Consider the following 22,917-nt stretch of genomic DNA (forward strand, 5'->3'; position numbering starts at 1 on the left):
GCAATGGCGCGATCTCGGTTCACTGCAGCTTCCGCCTCCTGCGTTCAAGCGATTCTTGTACCTCAGCCTCCCGAGTAGCTGGGACTAAAGGCGCGCCACCACGCCCAGCTAATTTTTTGTATTTTTAGTAGAGACGGGGGTTTCACCATGTTGGCCAGGCTGGTCTCGAACCTGCGTAGGCCTCCCAAAGTGCTGGGATTACAGGTGTGAGGCAGCGCGCCCGGCCTATGTTAAGTATTTTATATATGGGATTCTTACAGAGAAATGTTAACAGCAAGCCGAGCACTGGACACTGGGTGGCGGGCAGCGAGACCCTTGCCAGTGAGGGTTGTCGGCCGTTTCTCCTGGTCCAGGGGACCGGGGTTAACAGGCGCTGCGGCAAAACTCTCCGTCCGCCCAGCGCCCCAGGAATCTCCTCCGTCTCCAAGACGGGGTCGGACCACCCTCCCCGCTCCCCCCGGCTATGCCTTCCTTGCGCCCCGCTCCCTGTGACCGAGGAACGCCAGGAAGGGACCACTTCCTAGCGCCAGCCCGGCGGCTCAGGGTCGGGTGGGGGGCGGGGCCAGCGTGGGGGCGTGGCCGGCTCAGGGGCGTGGTCACTCGGTGGGGCCCAGCGGGACCTGGCCTACCAGGCGGAGCGGGGGCTGGGCAGGGGCGTGGCCAATCGGGACCGGTGGGGCGGGCGAGTGGCGGGAGCGCTGCACCCGCAGATGGGCCGCCCACGTGGGGACCAGCGCCCACCCGGCCTGGTCGCATGGGCAATGGGAGACCCCACTGCAGCGCAAGGTCTCGCGGCATCTGGGAAGACAGGCCTTACGCCGTCCCTCCCTTCGTCAGCAGACCGCTGTCCAGGATCCGGGATCCGGCATAATCGAGGTGCCAGGCTCCGAGGACGCCGCGCTTTTGGCCGTGGACTTCCACGCAGAAAGACGCTGGCGCCTGAGAGGACGGGGACGACCGCGTCCCGTGTCAGATGCGCCTGGCCCACGGCTGAGTCCCCAGCATCAGCCCTCAGCTCCACGGCTGAGCCCCGGGAGGCTGATTCAGTTATCTGGGTCTCTCCGGGGCCCGACGTGTGGGCGCCGCGCGTGCACCTCCTCTTCCTCAGTAAACCACGGCGGCGACTCCTCTCGGGGAGCCCGGGGGGGGGCCTGCTCGGAAAGCACGGTGGGCAGACCTAAGGGAACCCACGCTTGCGGGCGTGGGCACGGCAGAGAACATGGGATGCGGGTGGGCCTCCAGGTCTGGAGGGGTGAGCGAGGCGGGCCCTGAGCAGCAGTGGCTCCAGGCTCGTGGGCCCCGGGTGGCCCCGCCTCCAAGCGCAGGCCCCCACTTCCGCCCTGGTCTGCCTCCTGGCTTTGCTGCCTCCAGCGACTTGTCCTGACGGGAAGGACCCCCCCCCCCCCACTGTGGGGAGGACCCTGATGGTACAAATTTGTGGGTGGGGGCAAAACAGCCTGCCTCTTGTGAGACCCAGAGCACCAGGGGGCCCTGTCCCCTCCCTAGGTCCAGGCCAGGTGGCCACCAAGCTATGGGTTCTAGGGGCCCCATCTAGCAGAGCTAGGAGCTGCAGGACCCAGTTCTACCCCTTCCTTCATCTGGCACAAGTGCAAGACTGGGAATGCTTGGTCCTGCAGGGGAGAAGGGAGGGCCCTCAGCTCCCTCCCTCCCTCCCTCCCCATGGGGAGTCTCCACAAATGCATGCCTCAGCCAGGACACCTCTCCTGTGCTGTAACCAATCACACCTTCATTTTTCTAAAGCTTTATTTATTTTATAAAATGCATAGAATAAATTATACTGTAACATTTTAAAAATTAACATCTTTGTATTCAGCAGTCCTGGGTCAGGAGGCAGGAGGAGGGTGGTGGGGACGGGATGGCTCACTGGGCGGCTAACCCGTGTAGGCCACTTCCTCCTCGTCACTGCCATCGGGGACCGCGTCTGTCCCAAAGTAGCGGTCGCCAAAGTTCCCTGGAAAAAGGGGGGGGTCCAGTGTGGTGGGGCCTCCCAGGGCCACCCACCCTGCCCTCATGCGCGGCTGAAGGGCCTGGGCAGCCTCACCAATGCCTGGGATGATGCGGAAAAGGTCATTGACCCGCTTGTCCACCGCCGTGGTGATGATTCTCACTCGCGGAAATGCATAGGCCACTGAGTGCACGCCCATCTCTGCCATGAGCAGCGACAGCAGAAAGATCTTGTCCTCAGGCACGTCGTGGTCCTACCGAGTGTATTGGGCAGTTAAATCCCACCTCTGCCTGAACCTGCCCCGCCTACCCAGGGCTCACTCACCAGGAGCACGCGCACTGCCATCATGGCCGCGGCGCCCGTGGACACGGTGCAGTCCATGAGGATCACGTGGTCATCGCTGATGTCCTTGGGCAGCCTCAGGTAGTGGAGCTGCGGGCAGCAGGGGTCAGGCTGCAGGTGGGGCTCCCTGCGTCCCCTTGCTGTGAGCTCCCTCTGCCCCCTACCCCCGGGCTCATCACCCCGGCTGCCCCCAGGCACCTCGGGCTCCCCGGTAAGCTGGTTGGTCTGGATGAGGATGGTGCCGATGCGCACGTCTTTGCACACAGCGCGCAGCGCGGGCTCCATGGTTTCACCGGCGCGCAGAATGGACACACCGGTGATCTGCGGGGAGGGGAGGCTAAGCGCCCACATCCCGCCCCAGCAGCCTGTCCCGCGCCCAGGTGTGCCCAGGCAGGTACCTGCTTCCCCGCATAGCACTTGCCCGCATAGTCCTGCCCCTGCGGGGTCTGCACGACGCAGTCCTGTGGGGTGCAGGGTGAGGACTCCGGTGAGCGCACAGAGCTCGCACCGGCTCCAGGACCCACCCTCCACCTCGCGGGCTACGGGCTACAAACCTGAAAGGGCAGGAAGGAGAGCGCGTGCTCGATGAGCAGCCGCATGAGTCTCTTGGAGTAGAAGATGAACTCGTCGCGACTGGTCTCCTTGTCCCTGTGGGGCCAACAGTTGAGCGGGAGCGCGCGCCCGGGGCCGCCCCGTCCCCAGGTGGGCCCTCACCTGATGATGGTGTGCATGCCCCGTACCTGCGGCGTGCTCTTCAGGACGCTCAGCGTCCGGGGCAGCGGGTGGCACTGGTGTGCCGAGGCCAGCGCAGCCCTGGGGACAAACCGATGGGGAACACTCAAGAAGGGGGTCTTTTCCCAGAGCCCTCCCTCCCCACAGGACGGCTGTGCGTCACTGTGAGGGGAACACACGGGCCAGGCACAGCACGAGGTGCAGAGCGGGCCTGACTTCTGCCTGGGGCTGAGCTGGGGGGAGACGTCGCCCTACCTGAGCTGTCAGGCAAAGGCGAAAGATGGCGGCGAACGACGGGGCAAGCTCACCATCAGGCAGAAAGCTAGGGGGGCAGGCTGTGAGGGCCCCTCCCAGTGCGGGACCCCTCCTGCGCTAAGAGGAGGCAGAAGTGGGCCGGGCACAGGGCGGGCTCACACGTGCTGATAGGTGTCATACCCCAGAATGGGTAGCTTGTCCCCAGCCTCTCCCCGGGGGAACTAAAGCTTTGTGGGGTCAGGCCCCGCCCTGGCTCCTCCCCGAGGTGGTGCGCGGCCCCTCTCAAGAGAGGGGGGTGGGGGGCAAAGCTGGCTCAGTGTCTCTTGGCTGCCCCGTCCCGCCCCGCTGCCCAAGCCTGGGGATGGCCGGGGCAGCAGCAGGTCTAGGAGCGGGCAGGAAAAGAGCGGGGCGGAGGCAAGAAAGAGGTGGGACCGGGAGGAGGCAAAGCCGGAAAGGGGCATGACAGGGGCAGGGAATGGGGCGGGGCAGGAAAGGGGGTGATGCGGGGGCAGGAAGAGGAAAGCGACAGGGCACAGAATTGGGTGTGGCAGGGGAAGGAAAGAGGCAGGGCACGGAATTGGGTGTGGCAGGGCAGAAAAGAGGCGTGACAGTGGCAGGGAAAGAGGCGGGGCCGGGAATGGGGTGTGGCAGGGCAGAAAAGAGGCGTGACAGTGGCAGGGAAAGAGGCGGGGCCGGGAATGGGGTGTGGCAGGGCAGAAAAGAGGCGTGACAGTGGCAGGGAAAGGCGGGGCAGGAGCAGGAAAGAGGGCCTAGCGGGAGCAGCGGGGCAAGGGGCTACGGGAAGGCGGGTCACACAGCAGCACCACGGAGCACACTGCTCACATATCCCAACGTAGCTTCCTCTGCTTGCCAGGTGAAGAGCATGTTCAGGGAGGGAACAAGGCAGGAAACGGGGGTTTACAGAGAGAAGGAAGAGAACAAAGAGAAGGCTGCTTAGTTGGGGAGCAGGGCGTTCCCCGCAGGCCTGAGGAGGAGTGTGGGCGGCCAGGCCCCCAGCCCTGCCTGGCCCTCCCTCCTGCCCCCGACCAAGGCTTCCTGGGGCTGAAGGAAGTGAGTGCAGCCACAGGCCAACACTTCCTTGGCTGACCAGACGACGGAAAATGTGTCTGGCTGCGTTCAGGTGTTTTTCCAAGTTTGAAACCCTGGAAAGTTTTTCCTCTCAGAACAAAAGCTTCAGGAGGAACCTGACGGGACAAGACCTGCGGGTTCCCTGGCCGCAGAGAGGGCCAAGCGGAGACTCATGCAGGCACTGGAAGCTGGACGGCTGGCGGACGGGCCCTGGAGGCATTTCCAACATTTGTCAAACTCTTTGGAGGGCTCTGAATGTGAGGGCTCTCCCTCCAGGTGGCTCAGTCAGGAGCCTCCCAACCCACAGAAGGCAGGGAGAAGGGCAGGTCCCTCATGGCTAACCCCCTGCACGCCTGCCCTTGGGGAGGGGCAGTGGGATGCGGCCCCGGCCCAGCCCAAGCTTCTTGCTGCAGTTGCCCAGTTCCTGCTGGCAGAGCTGTGCGGGCTGCGAGGACAGAGCTGGGGCAAGCAGGACCCGGGTGGGTGGGAGGACAGGCGCGAGGCCCTCCACCTGCAACCAGGGAAAGCTGACTGGTCCGTGAGGCTGGGCACAGGAGGTACAGCAGGCTCCCTGGCTGCTGGGACATGTCTGTAGTCACTGCCCCAGAGGCCTGGCAGTGCTGGCTCAGGAGGACAGCTGTGCTCTCTGGGGTCAAATCCCATAGACAGACTCAGGAGTCAGGGGAGCCTCCAGCAAAGTCTGGCCAGGACAGGGTCAGGACTCCGTGATGCTGGGCAAGCTACTTCACATCTCTGTGCCTCAGTGTCCTCATCTGCCAGCAAGCGGAGGCAGAAGCAGGGCTGGGACCACTCCACACCACCCCTTCTGACTGGGGAAGAGCCAGCTGCCTGGCTTCACAGCCCAGACCCCAGAGCTCCTTGGAGGTGTTGGAAGTGCCTCCATCTGTGCAGACAGCTGTGCAAGTCTTACCTGACGCTGAGTTCACGCTGTGGCAGCAACACAGGAAGACACAAGGGAACGGTGGCGCGTCAGTGACCAGGGCAGGCGGCCAGGCCACCCCCACCCAGGAATGGACATGCTGCAGGCCCGCGGGGACACAGCCAGCCATGGGGGGTGGCAAGCTTCTAATGCCTGTAACCTGGGGACCACCTGGGCCAGACCTGCAGTTCTGTGTTAGGGCAATCAGAGCCAGGACCCTGGGCTCTGTTCTGCAGGTCTCAGGCCTTCAACATCCTGGTAGGCAGTGTGTTCAGAGCCAGTCAGGCTCCAAGGCCCAGCCATAGAATGCCTCAGGGAGCAGGGGACCTCTGGTGGGGGTGTTGCTCCTGGGGTGACCCCCTGAGAAACAGAGGAGCCTGGCCTGGCGTGGGACTCAGCAGTGAAACCCCACAATCCTGGGCCAGCAGGTCATGCCTGTCTTCCCAAAAGCTCAGGCTGGGTGTGCTGAGCGGGCCGCACCCTCGGCTGGGTCCTGAGCACCTGTACCCCCACCCCAGCTTCCTCAGGGAACCCAGGCCCTGCACAGCACAACGGGATGGGGTCTGGGCTGGACAATCTGACTGGCCAAGCAGGCTCAGGACACTCAGGGCTGGCACCTGGCAGGGGACAGTGAACGCAGGGGGATGAGGTGACCAGGCCACTGGGGGTGGTGGCAGCGGAGAAGTGGGTGGAGGGGCTGGGCTAGGCCGTGGGGATGTGGGACCCCGCTCACCTCCTCCAGCTGGCTGTGCACGTGCTGCACGATCAGGTCGATGGCCACCGTGTTGCCGCTCCCTGGGGCGGGATGGGGGGGGCGGGTGACCGGGGGCTGGGCCGTTGGCCTGCCCGACACCCACCCAACAGGCAGCCCAGCAGGCTCACCTCTGGGGACCACGATGTCTGCCAGGCGCATGGTGGGCTGGATGTACTGGTCGAAGGAGGGCTTGACAAACTTGTTGTACTGCTTGATGACACCCTCGATGTCCCGGCCGCGCTCACTGATGTCCCGGCGCAGCCGCCGTACCAGGCGGATGTCGGAGTCTGTGTCCACAAAGATCTTCATGTCCAGGAGCTGGTGGAGACAGCGGGCCAGTGAGTGGCCAGATGCCAGCAGCCGGCATGGAGACACTGGGACCAGCCCCTGCACTGAGGCCGCCTGGTCCGTGGGCCTGGCCAGAGCCACTTCCCCAGGGCACCCTGGCAGGTGGGGAGGAGTGGGGAGGTGGGGGTGTCTGCACCTGGTCCGTGGGCCTGGCCAGAGCCACTTCCCCAGGGCACCCTGGCAGGTGGGAAGGAGTGTGGAGGTGGGGGTGTCTGGGGATGCGGTGCTGCCCGTCAGGGGCTTAGGTGAAGAGGCATGGCATGGTGGCTAAGGAATCAGGCAGGAATGGGGCTGGGCGCATGTGATCTCCTTACTTTGCTTGGGGTAACTTGCACCAACACACTGGGGAACGGGGGACGTGGCGAGTTTAGGGTCTGTCCCCATGCTCAGCACACAGTAGTTGGCCCGTGAAGAGGCCTTGTGGAGGCTGGGGGCTGCTATGTGCCGGATGATGGAGTCCTCTGGGCCTGTACAAGGGGCAGGACCTGGGCCCTGAGATCAGGCCAACCTGAGTCACACTCAGCTGTGTCCTGAAGGCCCCCTTGAGCTACAGCAAAATCTCTCAAACACACCAGCCCTGGGTCCTCACCTGTCCGTCAGGACCACGGCAAGGGACGAGAACGCCAAGGACACTCCAGGTATGCGCACAGGCCTCAGCCGGTGGAGAGGAACCACTGCCTCAGGCAGCCACGCTCTGCCTTTTGGGGCCGGCAGATGGACCCAGCTGTGGCATGCCTGGGGTTGGGGTTGGGGTAGGGAGTGGCTGGCCTAGGCCTATAGAGTGTGGAGGCCTTGGGGACGGGGCAGGAAGACGCACACCTCATGGACAGGGTGGCCAGGGCTGAGATACCAGCGGGGTGGGTATTCCCGGCGGGTGCTCACCTCCAACAGTGTCTTGTCAGCAAAGGCCATGATGCCCTCAAAGATGATGACGTTTGCACCATACAGTGTTTTCTGTGAAGAAACCCAGGAGTTGCGGAGCCTGGCTCATGTGCCTGCAGCCCCCCGAGGCCCCCTCTGCAGGGCCCTGGCCTACCCTCCCCGAGGCCCCCTCTGCAGGGCCCTGGCCTACCCAGTCCTTCTTCCGGCTGTGCGTGGTGAAGTCATAAATGGGCACCTTGACACTCTTCCCCTGCTTCAGCTTCTTGAGGGTGGAAATGATGAGGTCGAAGTCAAAGGCATCTGGGTGGTCGAAGTTGAAGTTGTTGTGTGCGGCCTGTTCCTGCTGCTGCTCAGTCAGCACCTGGTGGGGGAGGCTGTGGAGCAGCTGTGGGCACAGCAGGGCCCTCACCCAGTGCCAGCAGACAGGGGCTCTAGGCCTCCCAGGAGCAGCCACGCTGGGGCTGAGACTGGGGACCTACTTTTGCAGGGGGTCCAGGGTCAGGGAGAGGACAAAGGGGTCCTCGGGGGAGCTGGGCGGGGGCCCACCTTGTAGAAGGAGTCCATGGACAGCAAGACCACCCAGGGCACATCCAGGGCCTCGATGATCATTCTGGCCACAGTGGTCTTCCCAGAGGCACTGCCGCCTCCCAAGCCTGCCGGCAGGAGTGGAGACCCTCTATGAGGAACAGGCAGGCTGCCGGCACAGATAGGTCCCGGAGGTGCCCATGCTGCTGCCACTGCCTGCAGTTGCCCGGCTTCCTTCTCCTGCTCCACAGGCACTGGAGGGGAGCCGGAGGCAGGCGTCTGGCAGCAGGTCCCACCCCCCCGCTGCTCTCACCGATGGCGAAGGCCTCTTTGGATTGCGTGCCGTGCTCATTGTACCAGGGCGGCCGCCCCGCGGTGTAGATGGTACGCTTGCTTGTGCGCAGCAGGGGAGGCTCTGACTTGCACTGGCTGGTGGTCCGCTTCCGGGGAGAGCGCCCGGTGCCCACAGGTGGCAGGAGCCTGTCCAGGGACTCTGCATTGCTGCTGCAGAGAGGGATGTACTCGGATGTGGCCCAGAGCTGCCCACCTCCCAGGTACCCGCTGGCATGGCCGGCCCACAGGGCATCCCCCCCACCCCCTCAACAGGCATGGCTGAGGCGGGCAGGCTCATTGGGGGTACATAAGAACTCTGCCTGGGCTGGGCGTGGTGGCTCATGCCTGTAATCCCAGCACTTTGGGAGGCCGAGGCAGGTGGATCATTTGAGGTCAGGAGTTTGAGACCAGCCTGGCCAACATGGTGAAGCCCCGTCTCTACTAAAAATTAAAAAAAAAAAATTACCTGGGTGCGGTGGTGGGTGCCTGTAATCCCAGCTACTAGGGAGGCTGAGGCAGGAGAATGGCTTGAACCCGGGAGGTGGAGATTGCAATGAGCTATCGTGCCACTGCACTCCAGTCTGGGTGACAGAGTGAGACTTCACCTCAAAAAAAAAAAAAAAAACCCTGCCTCCTGCCTGCAGCTGGGCCACAGGACACACAGACCCAAGTGCTCAGCCTGGCACAGGGCCTCAGATCATCACTGTCCACACAGCAAGGACAGAGGAACAGCAAACAAGGACAAGGGAAGGAGGAGAGACGCTATCTTGGGGCCATGCTCATCCTGCTGTGTGGATGGGCACTGGCTGGGCCAGGCTCTGTCCCCTAGGGGACTCAAGGTGGGCCTGTGAAAGGCAGGTGAGACCCCAAAGTGGACCATGTTCCCTTGCAACCCGGCACACTCTCTGGGCAGCCAAATCGCTGCCATGCTGAAGGCTGGGTGCCCAAGGAGACGTGAGGGCAGCGTGTGGGTGGAGGCGAGACCAGACCAGGTTGTGCGCACACACCGAGGGTGAGGTCCCCAGACAGGACCAGGCTGAAGGGCTCAGGGAGAGAGGCAGAGGGCTCAGCCAGGACCTGATTCTCCTGCAGTGACAGCAGGCCCAGCACAGTGCCTCGGCCTGGCCTCTCTGGCTGTCAGAGTGCCGGATGGGGGACCCTGCGCTGGGAGCCTTATTGGAACCCCATTCATTCTTGCTGTGGCCCCTCCTGGGTCCCCAAGACAGAAACCTCCAACATCTGGCAAACACCAGAGAGGAAAGTGCTGCCACCTATCTGGGCTGCCGTGAGCCTGCCCAGGGTAAGGGGGAGCCCCTAAAGTCTGCAACGGGGAAATCAACGGGAGGAAGACACAGGCCTAGGCTGTGTGGCATCTACATGCACTGCACATGCCGGACCGGCACTCAGGTGCCTGCCAACTTCTCCGTCAGTTTACAATCTCAAGTGGGCAGGGGGCCGTGACTGGCCATGGAGCCCTGGGAGGGGCAGCCTCTGGGGAGGCTCAATGTGGCCGAGTGCCCTGTTGGGGGGTTGGGGGGGCATCAACGTGGCGCCTGCTCAGTCTGTTCTGAGAGGCTCAGATGCAGAGTCTGGTGTGAAGATGCCATGAGACAAGACACAGGTCCGGCAGAAGGCACTTCTGGCCACTGCCCAGGAGAGACCGAGCTGGCTGTGGTGGCCTCAGCACCATGTTTCAGGTCTCCCTGGGAAGCTCTCAGGGGTCAGCACCTTGGCCCTGCAGGTCATGGCCCACTCACATGGGGAGCAACTCAGAACCACAGCCACTGTCTGTGCAGGGCAGAGCCCCCGGGGGCAAGAGGGAAAGCTCCACAAACGGCAGGACCGCCTGTTTGTAGCTTCCTGCAGCGGCACAGTCTGTCCACCACGCTCCGGAGTTCCACAGGAAATGGAACACTACACAGATGCCAGTTACGCCCAAAAATGACACAGAACACAGGTGCGGACAGGGAACGGCATCCTCAGAGCATGGTCAGGGGAGAAAAGCAAGCTGGAAGGAGGGATGATTCCATCTGTATAAAATCCAGGAAACGAAGGATGCTCAGCGGCATGTGCCTGGGTGTGAGAAGGAGGGAGGGGCGTGTGTGAGAGGGAGGGGGCGTGTGTGAGGGAGGGGCGTGTGTGAGAGGGAGGGGGCGTGTGTGAGAGGGAGGGGGCGTGTGTGAGAGGGAGGGGGCGTGTGTGAGAGGGAGGGGGCGTGTGTGAGAGGGAGGGGGCGTGTGTGAGAGGGAGGGGGCGTGTGTGAGAGGGAGGGGGCGTGTGTGAGAGGGAGGGGGCGTGTGTGAGAGGGAGGGGCGTGTGTGAGAGGGAGGGGGCGTGTGTGAGAGGGAGGGGGCGTGTGTGAGAGGGAGGGGCGTGTGTGAGAGGGAGGGGCGTGTGTGAGAGGGAGGGGGCGTGTGTGAGAGGGAGGGGCGTGAGAGGGAGGGGGCGTGTGTGAGAGGGAGGGGCGTGTGTGAGAGGGAGGGGGCGTGTGTGAGAGGGAGGGGCGTGTGTGAGAGGGAGGGGCGTGTGTGAGAGGGAGGGGGCGTGTGTGAGAGGGAGGGGCGTGAGAGGGAGGGGCGTGTGTGAGGGAGGGGGCGTGTGTGAGAGGGAGGGGGCGTGTATGAGAGGGAGGGGGCGTGTGTGAGGGAGGGGCGTGTGTGAGAGGGAGGGGGCGTGTGTGAGAGGGAGGGGGCGTGTGTGAGAGGGAGGGGCGTGTGTGAGGGAGGGGCGTGTGTGAGAGGGAGGGGGCGTGTGTGAGAGGGAGGGGGCGTGTGTGAGAGGGAGGGGGCGTGTGTGAGAGGGAGGGGCGTGAGAGGGAGGGGGCGTGAGACCGAGGGGGTGTGAGAGGGAGGGGCGTGAGAGGGAGGGGGCGTGTGTGATAGGGAGGGGGCGTGTGTGAGAGGGAGGGGCGTGTGAGAGGGAGGGGCGTGTGTGAGAGGGAGGGGGCGTGTGTGAGAGGGAGGGGCGTGTGTGAGGGAGGGGGCGTGTGTGAGAGGGAGGGGGCGTGTGTGAGAGGGAGGGGCGTGTGTGAGAGGGAGGGGCGTGTGTGAGAGGGAGGGGGCGTGTGTGAGAGGGAGGGGGCGTGTGTGAGAGGGAGGGGCGTGTGTGAGGGAGGGGCGTGTGTGAGAGGGAGGGGGCGTGTGTGAGAGGGAGGGGGCGTGTGTGAGAGGGAGGGGCGTGTGTGAGGGAGGGGGCGTGTGTGAGAGGGAGGGGCGTGTGTGAGAGGGAGGGGGCGTGTGTGAGAGGGAGGGGGCGTGTGTGAGAGGGAGGGGCGTGTGTGAGGGAGGGGCGTGTGTGAGAGGGAGGGGGCGTGTGTGAGAGGGAGGGGGCGTGTGTGAGAGGGAGGGGGCGTGTGTGAGAGGGAGGGGCGTGAGAGGGAGGGGGCGTGAGACCGAGGGGGTGTGAGAGGGAGGGGCGTGAGAGGGAGGGGGCGTGTGTGAGAGGGAGGGGCGTGTGTGAGAGGGAGGGGGCGTGTGTGAGAGGGAGGGGGCGTGTGTGAGAGGGAGGGGGCGTGTGTGAGAGGGAGGGGGCGTGTGTGAGAGGGAGGGGCGTGAGAGGGAGGGGGCGTGAGACCGAGGGGGTGTGAGAGGGAGGGGCGTGTGTGAGAGGGAGGGGGCGTGTGTGAGAGGGAGGGGCGTGTGTGAGAGGGAGGGGGCGTGATAGGGAGGGGGCGTGTGTGAGAGGGAGGGGCGTGTGAGAGGGAGGGGGCGTGTGTGAGGGAGGGGCGTGTGTGAGAGGGAGGGGGCGTGTGTGAGAGGGAGGGGGCGTGTGTGAGAGGGAGGGGGCGTGAGAGGGAGGGGGCGTGTGTGAGAGGGAGGGGGCGTCTGTGAGAGGGAGGGGCGTGTGTGAGAGGGAGGGGGCGTCTGTGAGAGGGAGGGGGCGTCTGTGAGAGGGAGGGGCGTGTGTGAGAGGGAGGGGGCGTGTGTGAGAGGGAGGAGCGTGTGTGAGAGGGAGGGGCGTGAGAGGGAGGGGCGTGTGTGAGAGGGAGGGGGCGTCTGTGAGAGGGAGGGGCGTGTGTGAGGGAGGGGGCGTGTGTGAGAGGGGGCGTGTGTGAGAGGGAGGGGCGTGTGTGAGAGGGAGGGGGCGTCTGTGAGAGGGAGGGGCGTGTGTGAGGGAGGGGGCGTGTGTGAGAGGGAGGGGCGTGTGTGTGAGGGAGGGGGCGTGTGTGAGAGGGAGGGGCGTGTGTGAGAGGGAGGGGGCGTGAGACCGAGGGGGTGTGTGTGAGAGGGAGGGGGCGTGTGTGAGAGGGAGGGGCGTGTGTGAGAGGGAGGGGGCGTGTGTGAGAGGGAGGAGCGTGTGTGAGAGGGAGGGGCGTGTGTGAGAGGGAGGGGCGTGTGTGAGAGGGAGGGGGCGTCTGTGAGAGGGAGGGGCGTGTGTGAGAGGGAGGGGTGTGTGTGAGAGGGAGGGGGCGTGTGTGAGAGGGAGGGGTGTGTGTGATAGGGAGGGGGCGTGTGTGAGGGAGGGGCGTGTGTGGGAGGGAGGGGCGTGTGAGAGGGAGGGGGCGTGTGTGAGAGGGAGGGGGCGTGTGAGAGGGAGGGGCGTGTGTGATAGGGAGGGGGCGTGTGTGAGGGAGGGGCGTGTGTGGGAGGGAGGGGGCGTGTGTGAGGGAGGGGCGTGTATGAGAGGGAGGGGCGTGTGTGAGAGGGAGGGGGCGTGTGTGAGAGGGAGGGGGCGTGTGAGAGGGAGGGGCGTGTGTGATAGGGAGGGGGCGTGTGTGAGGGAGGGGCGTGTGTGGGAGGGAGGGGGCGTGTGTGAGAGGGAGGGGCGTGTATGAGAGGGAGGGGCGTGTGTGAGAGGGAGGGGGCGTGTGTGAGAGGGAGGGGGCGTGTGTGAGAGGGAGGGGCGTGTGTGAGAGGGAGGGGGCGTGTGTGAGAGGGAGGGGGCGTGTGAGAGGGAGGGGCGTGTGTGATAGGGAGGGGGCGTGTGTGAGGGAGGGGCGTGTGTGGGAGGGAGGGGGCGTGTGTGAGAGGGAGGGGCGTGTATGAGAGGGAGGGGGCGTGTGTGAGAGGGAGGGGGCGTGTGTGATAGGGAGGGGGCGTGTGTGAGAGGGAGGGGCGTGTGTGAGAGGGAGGGGCGTGTGAGAGGGAGGGGCGTGTGTGTGAGAGGGAGGGGCGTGTGTGAGGGAGGGGGCGTGTGTGAGAGGGAGGGGGCGCGTGTGATAGGGGGCGTGTGTGAGAGGGAGGGGGCGTGTGTGAGAGGGAGGGGCGTGTGTGAGAGGGAGGGGGCGTCTGTGAGAGGGAGGGGCGTGTGTGAGGGAGGGGGCGTGTGTGAGAGGGAGGGGCGTGTGTGTGAGGGAGGGGGCGTGTGTGAGAGGGAGGGGCGTGTGTGAGAGGGAGGGGGCGTGAGACCGAGGGGGTGTGTGTGAGAGGGAGGGGGCGTGTGTGAGAGGGAGGGGCGTGTGTGAGAGGGAGGGGGCGTGTGTGAGAGGGAGGAGCGTGTGTGAGAGGGAGGGGCGTGTGTGAGAGGGAGGGGCGTGTGTGAGAGGGAGGGGGCGTCTGTGAGAGGGAGGGGCGTGTGTGAGAGGGAGGGGTGTGTGTGAGAGGGAGGGGGCGTGTGTGAGAGGGAGGGGTGTGTGTGATAGGGAGGGGGCGTGTGTGAGGGAGGGGCGTGTGTGGGAGGGAGGGGCGTGTGAGAGGGAGGGGGCGTGTGTGAGAGGGAGGGGGCGTGTGAGAGGGAGGGGCGTGTGTGATAGGGAGGGGGCGTGTGTGAGGGAGGGGCGTGTGTGGGAGGGAGGGGGCGTGTGTGAGGGAGGGGCGTGTATGAGAGGGAGGGGCGTGTGTGAGAGGGAGGGGGCGTGTGTGAGAGGGAGGGGGCGTGTGAGAGGGAGGGGCGTGTGTGATAGGGAGGGGGCGTGTGTGAGGGAGGGGCGTGTGTGGGAGGGAGGGGGCGTGTGTGAGAGGGAGGGGCGTGTATGAGAGGGAGGGGCGTGTGTGAGAGGGAGGGGGCGTGTGTGAGAGGGAGGGGGCGTGTGTGAGAGGGAGGGGCGTGTGTGAGAGGGAGGGGGCGTGTGTGAGAGGGAGGGGGCGTGTGAGAGGGAGGGGCGTGTGTGATAGGGAGGGGGCGTGTGTGAGGGAGGGGCGTGTGTGGGAGGGAGGGGGCGTGTGTGAGAGGGAGGGGCGTGTATGAGAGGGAGGGGGCGTGTGTGAGAGGGAGGGGGCGTGTGTGATAGGGAGGGGGCGTGTGTGAGAGGGAGGGGCGTGTGTGAGAGGGAGGGGCGTGTGAGAGGGAGGGGCGTGTGTGTGAGAGGGAGGGGCGTGTGTGAGGGAGGGGGCGTGTGTGAGAGGGAGGGGGCGCGTGTGATAGGGGGCGTGTGTGAGAGGGAGGGGGCGTGTGTGAGAGGGAGGGGGCGTGTGAGAGGGAGGGGCGTGTGATAGGGAGGGGGCGTGTGTGAGGGAGGGGCGTGTGTGGGAGGGAGGGGGCGTGTGTGAGAGGGAGGGGCGTGTATGAGAGGGAGGGGCGTGTGTGAGAGGGAGGGGGCGTGTGTGAGAGGGAGGGGGCGTGTGTGAGAGGGAGGGGCGTGTGTGAGAGGGAGGGGGCGTGTGTGAGAGGGAGGGGGCGTGTGAGAGGGAGGGGCGTGTGTGATAGGGAGGGGGCGTGTGTGAGGGAGGGGCGTGTGTGGGAGGGAGGGGGCGTGTGTGAGAGGGAGGGGCGTGTATGAGAGGGAGGGGGCGTGTGTGAGAGGGAGGGGGCGTGTGTGATAGGGAGGGGGCGTGTGTGAGAGGGAGGGGCGTGTGTGAGAGGGAGGGGCGTGTGTGAGAGGGAGGGGCGTGTGAGAGGGAGGGGCGTGTGTGTGAGAGGGAGGGGCGTGTGTGAGGGAGGGGGCGTGTGTGAGAGGGAGGGGGCGCGTGTGATAGGGGGCGTGTGTGAGAGGGAGGGGCGTGTGTGAGAGGGAGGGGGCGTGTGTGAGGGAGGGGCGTGTGTGAGAGGGAGGGGCGTGTGTGAGAGGGAAGGGCGTGTGTGAGAGGGAGGGGCGTGTGTGTGAGAGGGAAGCATGTGCACACACCACCCCTAACCATGATCACTCTCTGGCCACCAAGATTTGGAACAGCAACTTCTGTCACATTTGAATGTTTTTAAAGCAGGTGCCACTTTGTTGCCATAAACCAAACCGTAGTCTGTCTTTGAAGCTGGCATCTCCAGCGTGGGAACACTGATATTCCCAGCTGCGCACTCCTCCCCGTGCAGCCGTGACACCCACAGCCAGGAGGACAGTGTCCGTGTGCACACACGGGGCAGTGGAAGGAGGGAGCCCAGCCCGACACGTGACAGCTCTCCTGGGCCCAGAGAACAGTGTGGCAGCATTTAAAGCAGCAAAGAGACCCGCTGTCTGCACCTGACGGGGAAAACACGCTGTGCCTCTCCTCAGAGACAGACAGGTCTGCCTGTTTCCATGCCACCGTCAGGGGCGTGAGCACGGGGAATAATCAGCCAGGCAGCCTCACTCAGCCTCACCTCGGCTCTGGAGATCGTTCTGGAGCTGAGTGGTGACGTCAGCAGCAGGGCTGAGCACAAACAACAAGGCCAGGCGCCAAGACGACCAGGCGAGGGGGGCCCCGGGGGACAGCAGCACTGCACGGTGCCCTGAAGGGGGAGCAGGTGCCACGGCACTTCCCCGAGACCGCATGCGGGGGCTGCGGCTGGAATGGGACCTGCACCCCACTCAGGTCTGCCTGAAGGGCTGTCAGTCAAGAAGGAAGACGGGACCCAGCAAACAGAAGCCACGACCTCCCAGCGGCCCTGGACACACATGACCAACGCAGCAGCAGTAAACAAAAGGGCCTGCAAGGGTCACCCCCGGGGCCACCCCTCCCAGCAGGTGGTGATGGATGGCCCGCAGCTGCGCACAGTGGGGCAGTCCTGCTTAGGTTCAGCAGCAGGTTCCCAGCAGACAGAAACGCTCTGGTGGCCCTGGAGGCCGTGGTGGGCAGGGAACAAATCCAGGCGGCCCCTCCCCTCTATGCCTAACCCCAGCATCTGCAGGGAATCACCCACTGTCTTCAACCTCAGGGAGGAAGCCCCGACACAATCTGACTTGCAAAGAGGCTCCCCAGCGAAGCTCCCAGCACCGCCCTTGCGGCTGCCTGCACTTCCGCCATGCACCCTGGATTCCGAGGGTGAGCCCGCTAATGCACAAAGCTGTGACTAACTTGAGGGATAGACACCAGACGGCAGAGGCCGGGCTGGCACCATGCCTGCTCCCCATTGGTAGTCTCCTGGTGCTCAGTCCTCTCCAGCAGGAGCCTTCCAACCCCGCATTTGTGACTCTTCCTCATCCTACTGAAGTAACAACCCCGTCACCGCAGATCCCTCCTGAGGCACACGCTGCTGACAGCCAGGCGCTGGCCCTTCTGCTGGGAGCGGTGCCCATGCAGCGGAACGGTCACAAGCAGGCCAGGACGATCTGCCAGAAGCCCGCCTCACCGCAGGCCTGTGACGGCGTCAGGCTGAGTCTGCACCGAGCCCAGCCCCACTACCTTCTCCAAAGCTGGTCTGTCTCAGAGCCAAGGACAAAGCCTCACCCCACGGTTCACAAGCAGCACCCCTTGACAGGAAAGTTGGCCGGGTGTGGTGGCTCATGCCTTGAACAGCCCTTTGGAGGCTGCAGTGGGAGGACTGCTTGAGGTCAGCAGTTCATGACCAGCCTGGGCAACATGGTGAGACGGTCTCCACACAAAAAACTTTAGAATATTAAAAATAAATAAAAACAGAAGAGAAAGTTGCACAGCAAACCTCACTTCCTGTGCACAGATGGACAGGAGTGCTTCTGGCCACAACAACAAAAGGTTAATTCCAACCCGGAGGGTTCCAAGCCGTAACCAACACGAGAGAGACGCGCCCAGACCAACAGCCTCAAGCAAAATGGCACCTTCGACCCTGGGCTCTGCCCGGTGCCCGAGAGCACCTGCCAGCCTGTTTGATTCCTGATATCCACAGACATGCACCAAACACAGGTCCGAGTGGCCAGGACCACAGCACAAGTGGGCGCCCCTCACGGCAGAGACCTCCAGCCAAGACTCACCTGCCTTCTGCTCCAAGGGCCCGGCACCCTGAGATCCTGATGCCAGGGTAAGCTGGGGGGCTGCTCATGGTCGAGGACATGGGTGGGTGCTCCTGAACAACAGAGTGGCCCCAGGGGTGGATGCGTGGGGGCTCAGGCACAGGCAGCCGTGGGGGACATCACCACCTCAGACCCACAGCAGTCCCCTAGGGCAGCTCAGGAGCTCCGGCCACCTGAACTGGCCCTTCCATGGGCAGGACCACTCCTGTGGGCAGCACAGTGGGTGCAGAGCCGGGGGGCTGGGGGTAAGACCCTTGGCTGGCAGAAGCTGCCTGCCAAATGTCAGCAGAGGCACAGCAGCTAGGAGGCCCTTGGAGCCCCCACCGTACTGAGGGAACAGCACTCACTGCCGTCCTCAGAGGCCAAGGCCACAGGCATAAGAGGATCACCCAGCTGGGGGCTTGTGTATGCCTGATATTAATAGCGCTGGCTTTGCCTGGTGTGGCCCTGACAATCCTCGGGCCAGCCCTCGGTGTGAACTGCCCCCTCCCGTGTGTGGGCTGGCAGATTCGGCCAGCCTAGGACCGCAGGCCTGCGAAGGACCACTGTGCGCCGTGTGCCTGCACCCCTCCTGGATCCCCTGGAAAAAGCTACAGTACCCCGGCCTGCCTGGGGCTACAGTGTGAACCCCCCGCAGCAGGCGCCTCTTGGCCAGGTGTCCTGAACGTCAGTGCTGAGCTGGGCACCCCATCCCTAGCCCCAGAGTGCTTCCGACAGGCATAAACAAATCTGAAACTCCACCCTCTGGCACCATCTGAAAATAACTGCCTTGCCCTACCCCCACTCACGGGGGATCCTGCAGGGACCTGCAGCCACCCAGGGCTCACCACCCAGGGCTCAGCAGAGCACAGGGGACACAGCCACCTCCCCGCCCACAGAAACAGGGTTTCGGCCCCACCCTCCGCAGAGTCAGTCAAGGATGTGCACAGAGAAGTCCTGGCAGCCCTAAGCTCTCTCCCAGGGGCAGACAGGTCAGCCATGGGTGTCAGCTTCCTCCTACCAGGGGTTTCTCTTGGAGCTTCTAGTACTGAGGCAGGGGCTGCCAGAAGCTCAGGGAAAAGGGAAGACTCCACATGGAGGTCATAGTCCTCAATAGTAGGCCACTCCTGGGAGCTGCCTCAGAGGCAGGACCGGCCCATCTGTCTGTGTCCACAGGTGCTTCCTCTCCTCATTCTGCTCCCAGGAGGCGGCTACATCCCTCACTTGGGAAGTGGGCAGGAGACAGCCCAGGGTCGGGGAGGCGGAGGCTGTCCTGAGCAGGGGCGCAGAGTCCGGGCTCCTGGGGGCCATGCCACTGGCTGGGCTGTCTGAACAGCAGAGTGGACTCAGACTGGTCTTGCCTGGCATGGGCATGCACCCTGGCTGCCCTAGCCGGCCAAGAGGCAAGGCTACAGGCCTGGGGAAGCCAGCACTGTGCTGGCCAGGCAAGGGACGCAGGAGCCCAGGCACGCAGCTGTGAATGGAACCACCAGGCCCCACCCTGGAATCACGTCGCCTCGCTGCAGGCCACGTGGTCCCCAACATGCCCCTCCACGGGGCTGCTCTCGGCCACAGCAGCCCAAGGCAGGAAGGGGCCACTCACGGTGGGGAGGGGTAGCCTGCCCTGGTCCTATTCACTGGTGTTCCTCCCAGGTTCTAACTTCCTGAGCTGGGCCGGTCCAGAGAACTCCCATTCCCACGCCACCCACAGGTGCTGATGCTGCGCTGGGGTAAGCGCTGCCCAGAGCACCTTCTGCCTAAGGCTTCCTCCTTGCAGGTGGGGCTGTCTGAGGCCCGTGGTGCTGGAGGCTGCCTCAGTCACTTCAGGGCACCCCTTGCCCTTCCCTCACCTTCAGCCATCCTACTCTGGGCCACAGCACAGTCAAATGTGGCTCAGTCCCCTCCACGGAGCCACAGCTTGCCTCAGTTTCCTCCTCAAGGACTAACAGCAGGTGCATTACAGGTGGGTCAGCTCATAAAGTCCAAGGCAGACGCCTCATCGGTGATCAGGCCCCATAACTGATGTCATCGTCAAGAAATAGGCACAGGTGGCCGGGCGCGGTGGCTCACGCCTGTCATCCCAGCACTGTGGGAGGCCGAGGCGGGCGGATCACCCAAGGTCGGAGTTTGAGACCAGCCTCAACGTGGAGAAACCTTATCTCTACTGGAAATACAAAATTAGCTGGGCACGGTGGCACATGCCTGTAATCCCAGCACTTTGGGAGGCCAAGGCAGGTGGATCACCTGAGGTTGGGAGTTTTGAGACCAGCCTGACCAACATGGAGAAACCCTGTCTCTACTAAAAACACAAAATTAGCCGGGCGTAGTGGCACATGCCTGTAATCCCAGCTACTCGGGAGGCTGAGGCAGGAGAATTGCTTGAACCCAGGAGGCAGAGGTTGCTGTGAGCTGAGATTGCGCCACTGCAATCCAGCCTGGGCGACAAGAGCAAAACTCCATCTCAAAAAGAAAACAAAACAAAACAAAACAAAAGAAATACGCACAGGCAGCCAGGCGCAGTGGCTCACGCCTGTAATCCCAGCACTTTCGGAGGCTGAGCGGGCAGATCATCTGAGGTCAGGAGTTCAAGACCAGCCTGGCCAACATGGTGAAACCCCGTCTCTACTAAAAATACAAAAAATTAGCCGGGCGTGGTGGTGGGCGCCTGTAGTACCAGCTACTCGGGAGGCTGAGGCAGGAGAATTGCTTGAACCCGGGAGGCGGAGGTTGCAGTGAGCCGAGATGGTGCCATTGCACTCCAGCCCAGGACTCTATCTCCAAAAAAAAAAAAGAAAGAAAGAAAGAAAAATAAGCACAGGCATGTGTGGAGACCTGGAAGCAGGGCTGCCCCTCACGAACCATCCACAATGCCAAGGAAACCAGAAGCAAACGTCCAGCAGCAGGGAGCGCAGGGCATGTGAAACCGACACTGAGGAAACAGCCACGGGAGAAAGCACACAGGGAGAAAGGAAGGCTCGGGCACTCCCTTGCTGTGGTTCAGGCCTGTTCTACCACCCCTGGGGTCACCATCGCCCACGGACCTTCCTGCTGGGTGCCTGTAGCACGGCACCTCCTGACAGGTCAGGTTTAAGGGAAGTTTGCTGGATAACTAAAATGAGGCTGGGGGGAGGAGGGAGCAGGGAGGAGCTAGCCCACAGGAGCCAATGCAGGCCTGACCCCACTGGTGCCGGACTGACTCAGGGAGAGTCATTAGGGCAGCTTTCTCAGGCCGGATGAGCACTGGGGGTTGGGGGCTTGCCCTGGCCCACCCCACCACTCAGGAAACCTTCCCTCAGCAGGACCTGCCCTGCACAGATCATGGGCAGCCTCCCTCTGCTCCCCACTTCCACAGCCCCAGACTCCATCTCAACCGCAGCCAGGAGTCACCGCTAACACCACAAAGGACCTGTTCCTGCACCAGCACGGGCCAGCTCTGGGGGCAGGTGCCCAGGACAGAGTCACGAGTGGCAAGCAGACAATAAACAACAGGCAAGATGGACAGACTGATTGCCGGGAGGATGTGGCAGGAGGAACTGGAACGGTGGTGGAGGAACCCCAGCCCTGGGGACAGACCTCCACCCGTGCACAGACCTCCAAGCTGGAGCCTGCTCTGGAACACTAAGGGCAGCAGCAGAGGTTGAAGAGGGGCAGACGCAGGAACGTTGGGGACACGCTCGGGGAACAGTGAGAAAAGCCCTAGGCTGGGGCAGAGGAAGTCCTCGATGGCACAAGCATCAGGACACAAAGTGCAAGAAATGTGCCTAAGACAAGAGGCAGTTCCAGGGCAGACCGGGGCCCCTGGAGAAGGGTGCTGCAATCTATCCTCACTGCCTGGAGCTTCCCTCCTGTCCCTTGGTAACCACACCAAAGAAAGATAACAACAGTCTCTGCCTCGTGGGACACAGCGAGGGCCACTGTGCCCAGCCCACCGTCTGTGCACAGGGCAGGCCCAGAGGGCTGCTGCCACCAACTTGTGTTGTCCAGGAGTGCCTTTCTCAAGAGCCCTCAGTGCTTATCTAGCATTGGCCTGCCCCACCTCGGGTTAAATCAAAACCTCTTTGGTGGCTGGGCGCGGTGGCTCACGCCTGTAATCGCAGGGAGGCCGAGGCGGGCAGATCACCTGAGGTCAGGAGTTGGAGACCAGCCTGGACAACATGACAAAATACCTCTCTACTAAAAATACAAAAAAAATTAGCCGGGCGTGGTGGCGCACACCTGAAATTCCAGCTACTCGGGAGGCTGAGGCAGGAGAATTGCTTGAACTGAGCTCGGGAAAGGGAGGTTGCAGTGAGCCGAGATCGAGCCACTGCACTCCAGCCTGGGCGACAGAGTGAGACTCCATCTCAAAACAAAAAAACAACGCCTCTTTGGAACCAGCAGAGGAACAGACTCAGGCCCTATTAGACTCCAGCCATGCAAAGTTCCTAGTCACTGCCCACTGGGAGGGTGTGGACCTGAAAGGACACAGGGCCAGGGGAAAGCTCTTTCTGCTCAGCAGCTCCTGGAGAAGAGCGACCCTGTGCCGGGACACCCTTCCCCCTGCGGCAGCCAGCGCAGCCCATCTCTGAGGGAGTCCTGGCTCACAGCGTTTCTGACAGGAGTCACAGCCTGAACCCAGGCAAGAGGCGCCTGAGTGGGAACAACCCCTTCCTGGGGACCCCGCGGGCTCCCCAAGGGACACTTCAGTCCCGGAAGGGAGGGGCAGCGCCCAGAGCGCCCTCTTGCAGCCCCGGGCACTGCGTGGCCACCGCCCCCTGACGGCCACGGCCCCAAAGGCGCCGCGCAGGGCCCGGCTCCCAGAGGGGCCACTCGGGGTGACGAACCGGGGTGGGGGCGGGTTCCTCCCGCTGCACCCCCACAACTTCCCCACTTCATGCTCTTGCAAAGCCCCCGCAGAGGCTCGAAGGTGCCACGCGCGTGCGAGGCAATCAGAAGGCACCGTGCGCCGCAGCACCTCCAAATCCCAAGCCCTGGTCTCGCGGGTCGGGCAGGGCCACACCCCGAGCCGACAACATAGACCAACTCGCACAGTCGAGCAGGCACACAGCCCGCCAGGCGCTCGAGGCTGAGGGCCCCACCCACTGGGGGCAGAGACCAAGGTCAACGCTGGGGGTGCGCACCCGGACTCCTTCCCCGAGCCCCGAGGAGCCTGCCGGCTTGGGCCAGGTCCGTCCTCCCGGCCGCTTCAAGCCCGTGGGGTTCCACCCGGCACGTGGGAGAACGGGGCGCCGCCGCCTGGCCTCCGGGAGTGGGGGACTTGGGCTCGCGGCGGGGACGGACCACCCGCCCAGCTCGGCCGGATCTGCAGCCCCTTCCCGCTCGCCAGTGGAGTGGAGGCGAGGCCCACGCCTACCGGTCCTCGCACGCGGTCTCGCTTTTCTCAGCCTGCCGGCCTGGTGTGTCTCGGGCCGTAGGTGGCGACGTGGGCGAAGGATCAGCGTCCGCGCGGGCCGGGGGCGCAGCCATGGCGCTCGGAGGCCTCTTTGCGGGCCTGGCCGGGCGGCTCGCATGGGCCGCCGGGAGCTGGCGGGTCCCTCTCTTGCCCACCGCGGACTACAAGCCCCACAAGGCCGCGCGTCGCGGACTACAAGCCCCACAAGGCCGCGCGTCGCGGACTACAAGCCCCACAAGGCCGCGCGTCGCGGACTACAAGCCCCACAAGGCCGCGCGTCGCGGACTACAAGCCCCACAAGGCCGCGCGGCGGGCATGCGGG

General features: G+C 64.1%; 1 protein-coding gene across 21 annotated transcripts; it reads right to left on the bottom strand.

The window, feature by feature from the left end:
- Positions 1 to 1,746: 1,746 nt before the first annotated feature.
- On the bottom strand, positions 1,747 to 22,853 carry UCKL1 (uridine-cytidine kinase 1 like 1). Of its 21 annotated transcripts, none has more exons than XM_024352019.3 (15): positions 22,557 to 22,853; positions 8,147 to 8,334; positions 7,855 to 7,961; positions 7,499 to 7,669; positions 7,309 to 7,380; positions 6,207 to 6,396; positions 6,058 to 6,119; positions 4,139 to 4,158; positions 3,023 to 3,121; positions 2,863 to 2,956; positions 2,707 to 2,769; positions 2,507 to 2,629; positions 2,291 to 2,398; positions 2,063 to 2,219; positions 1,747 to 1,972 (listed from the first exon to the last, which is right to left on the bottom strand). In XM_024352019.3, exons 1-15 carry the CDS (start codon positions 22,667 to 22,669, stop codon positions 1,893 to 1,895), a joined length of 1,647 nt encoding a protein of 548 aa, XP_024207787.2. In that variant the 5' UTR covers positions 22,670 to 22,853; the 3' UTR covers positions 1,747 to 1,892.
- Positions 22,854 to 22,917: the final 64 nt, after the last annotated feature.

The sequence above is a fragment of the Pan troglodytes genome, chromosome 21 (genome assembly GCF_028858775.2).
Source record: "Pan troglodytes isolate AG18354 chromosome 21, NHGRI_mPanTro3-v2.0_pri, whole genome shotgun sequence".
NCBI lineage: Eukaryota > Metazoa > Chordata > Mammalia > Primates > Hominidae > Pan > Pan troglodytes.